We start from the raw sequence: 3,509 nt of genomic DNA on the forward strand, positions 1-3,509 counted from the left end.
TTATAAGGTACAGTAATATAGTATAGGAAATCGATATAGTCACTATCCAGAGAAGTACGCAGGTTGTCCATAGTTATAAAGAAGAGACATAAAACGAATTGCATTACTTCCTTTTGATTGCATCAGGTTCTTACTTTTAAAACTGGTTTTACGCAGCACACAGTGGGCAATAATAAAAACCTGATTTGAAAATTTTGCAACTTAAGCGGAGATACTTTGCATGACGAATTTATTGAACACTAAATACTTTTGATTATCAGGTAATGAGTTGATTCAATCTTATAAAATGCTGCTTTGGGCATCAAAATGTTCGAGTACTACTGTCAATTTTAAAATTAAATGATCTGTAAATATTTTATATGAACTTGTGGTTGGAAGTTTGAATTTGTAGTAAAGCAGTTCATGTTAACTTAAACAATTACGTAGAAATTCCATTCACATCAACTGTAATGTTATGAGATCCTTCATACTACAAAAAAAGTAAATCAATAAATTATTATTCTGACAGAAAAATACTTAATGATGATAAATTGATGTGTTGTAAAACTGCAGCATCACCAAAACTAACTACTGATATTTACCATCTTAAAATACTTAAGATTTGTCAAAAATAAATTGTTAACATGATAAAGTATGGACTATTAGGTGTAATTACATAATATAAATGGAGGAGAAATAAAATCAAAGTGATTTTTTGCCCCAATGCTGACTAAGAGATGATTTCATTTTATAAACTCAAAACAATCCATCTGCCCAAATAAAGTAAGAGTTTTGTGAATATCAACATTTTTCATATCACATGAAATCACTACCTTTACTTAATTTTGTTAAGTATAAGCAAACGAAGAATTTATTGTCTAACCAATGACAATCGTCTAAGTTGATTCGAGTAATGTGCCATCTGTTATCTTGGAATAAAATAACAAGTATGGAGTAGATGTGGAACTGGCTTTATCTCCAAGTAATTCTTGAAATTCCTTATTGGAAATGGGGCGAACATTATCATCATCACATTCGAGCCACATATCTTCTTGTGTTTCTGCAGTCGATTGTTGCCACCTCTCCTGAGCGTGTTTTTTACCGTAACTATTAACTACGTTTTCAACAACATTTTTATTTAACCTTATACCGCAGCAATCGATACTCTTGCAAACTCCTATCCCACCACCAGATTTGGAAGGTATTATACCGTTTTTATTTTCAATAATCGAACTACTCAAAGCCCGAGGTTTTAGTAATTTCAACAAATTAAGCGATTTCTCACTACTGCTAGCGGATAAAGTTCCTCTGGGAAGATCCCGACTACAATCCGTGTATTCTTTAAAATGATCAGTTATTTTGACATACGCGATGTAGTGACCTGATGCCATTGATGCACCAAGATGCATTATCACACAGCAAAGTTTGTAGCGGTGCGGCAACAATCTGTTCTGTAACTTACAACAGCTTTCACAAAAACAATCGAGTTCTAAAGGGGTTGGTAAGTAACTATTCACTTTTTGAACACCGGAGGAAGTTGTAGTAAATCTCTTCAATTGCAAAACCATAATGTTAGGCAATCTTTCGAATAAAACGTCACGACTGGCCTCATTATACCTCTCGCAATTGTCGCATAAGTATTTATTTGAATCACACAGCTTTTCCGATGTAACACACGCCTTTTTGTATACATCTTTGGGGTTTGCTTCACAGTCTTGCTCACTAATAATCGGAACGGGGATATCGTAGAAAGGTTCCCTTCTTTCGGTCACACCTTCACATTCGAGACACTTGGTACGCAACAAAGTTATGCCTTCAAAATCTTCCGCGACAAAATTGTACCCAATTTTCTTCTTAAACTTCTCTGCATTACCGTCGGTCACGCTGCGATCCTCCCCCACGTCTGCATTACTACTCGCATCACTATGCTCTTCGTTAATTAAATCCTTTTGACTTTTGTCTTTCTTCTTGTTCTTCCACGATCGCCGAACGCTCCAAAACTTATTACTAACAGTCGACTGTGACAGCTCGGGGTCGTTTAATAAATTAGGTTGATTTTCGACAAGTTGAGTGAGAAAGTCGCACGTTTCGCGAATATTATCTAACAAGTACACCAGTAGCTCGTGAGCATCTTGCTGGTGGTTTCCCTCAAATATGTAATTGGCATCTCTCACCGCTTGTAAAAATGCCAAAGGCTGAAAGGAGTCCCTCGATTCCTTCAGTTCTAAATTATGCATGGTTGTAAAGACTTCATGAAGTTTCTCGGTGACGATCTGCACCCTGGACTTAGGAATAACGTCTAAATTTCCCAAAGATAAAAGATCTTTGCTACTGGTACTTCTAGAACTTGGTCCCGAAATACTTCCAACATTGCGGCCGAGGGAAGAACTTTTCGCTTTATTTTGATTTACGCGAGAATTGATTAAAGCTAAATCGCCTATCAGGTGATGCAGATTATGTAAGAATGTAGGTGCGAAACGTAATGTGTACAATACGCTGTTCAGAAAACAGGTATTACCCACATTGGACAGAGTAGCGACAGGACGTTCTTGGGAGTTGTCTCCTGTAGAGCGATAATGGTTATCATTGGAACGATATCCGTTTAACATTCTTCCAATCGCTAATTTTTTTGTAGTATTGGTGTGCGGCTCTGAATTTTTTCGTTTCCTTTGCTTCTGTTCAATGAGTTTCTCCGCCGATTTCTTTAAAGATAACTTATTGCGAGTATAAATCACCTCGTCCTCCAGTACTGTCATCTTCTTTACTAAACCTGCAAATATTAAAACTCAAATAGGCATACTTCACATTTACATTACGCCAAAATTTTCCAGCGATTTATGAAAGGTTTAACTTACATGTGTAATTCGGAGAAACGGTTCGGGATTACAACTTGCGAATGGGATGAAAACTTTAACCAAGTTTAAATAAATACGTGAAATTTAACTGAAATAGAAAAGCCATCAATAAAATTACAACTTTTTTACAGGTAAGGTAAGAAAATCAAACGGTAACTCATATCACTAAAACTTCCTGTAGTAGTCAACAAATTTCCCTAACAAATGACGCGTTCTACAAAACCATAGAAGTAGGTATGCCGTCGCTACATCCAGGGGTGCATTCAGATCAATAGAGAGGAACTGATGATTTTTCCCACGGTTGCCCGAGGGTCACAAAGCACTAAGGTAAAAATGCTAAAATGGCATTTCTCTCCAATGGTGTAGGTACTACATCTATTTTTTTCCAGTGATGAAAGTATTTAATTAAGCTTAAATTCAAAATTTTCAAAAATTTTTCATTAAAACCCTTTAATGGAGTATTGAAGCTGCATCATGGCAACAAATCCCCGTGCCTTTGTCTAAGCTTTCATGCCAACCAATAAGCACATATCGTGTTTTGTTAAAAACGTGCGTGACTTATGGAATTTGCTGGTTCTTCTGAAGAGCCTTTTGAAATTACTGAGGCTGCTAACGCTATGTTGTGAATTTACTACCCGCGAGGTCCAAAAAATTGTATGTAGCAGCATACTAAAG

General features: G+C 36.3%; 1 protein-coding gene across 1 annotated transcript; it reads right to left on the bottom strand.

Moving 5' to 3' along the window:
• Positions 1-25: 25 nt before the first annotated feature.
• On the bottom strand, positions 26-3,010 carry LOC116165878 (ubiquitin carboxyl-terminal hydrolase 1-like). Its single transcript, XM_031480606.1, has 2 exons — positions 2,835-3,010; positions 26-2,749 (listed from the first exon to the last, which is right to left on the bottom strand). The coding sequence occupies exon 2, from the start codon at positions 2,733-2,735 to the stop codon at positions 876-878; it is 1,860 nt and encodes a 619-aa protein (XP_031336466.1). The 5' UTR covers positions 2,736-2,749; positions 2,835-3,010; the 3' UTR covers positions 26-875.
• Between the last annotated feature and the right edge of the window lie 499 nt (positions 3,011-3,509).

The sequence above is a fragment of the Photinus pyralis genome, unplaced genomic scaffold (genome assembly GCF_008802855.1).
Source record: "Photinus pyralis isolate 1611_PpyrPB1 unplaced genomic scaffold, Ppyr1.3 Ppyr1.4_LG3a, whole genome shotgun sequence".
NCBI lineage: Eukaryota > Metazoa > Arthropoda > Insecta > Coleoptera > Lampyridae > Photinus > Photinus pyralis.

Excerpts from the sequence above, each read along its gene's own strand:
- LOC116165878 (XM_031480606.1), bottom strand. The coding sequence starts at position 2,735 with ATGACAGTACTGGAGGACGAGGTGATTTATACTCGCAATAAGTTATCT.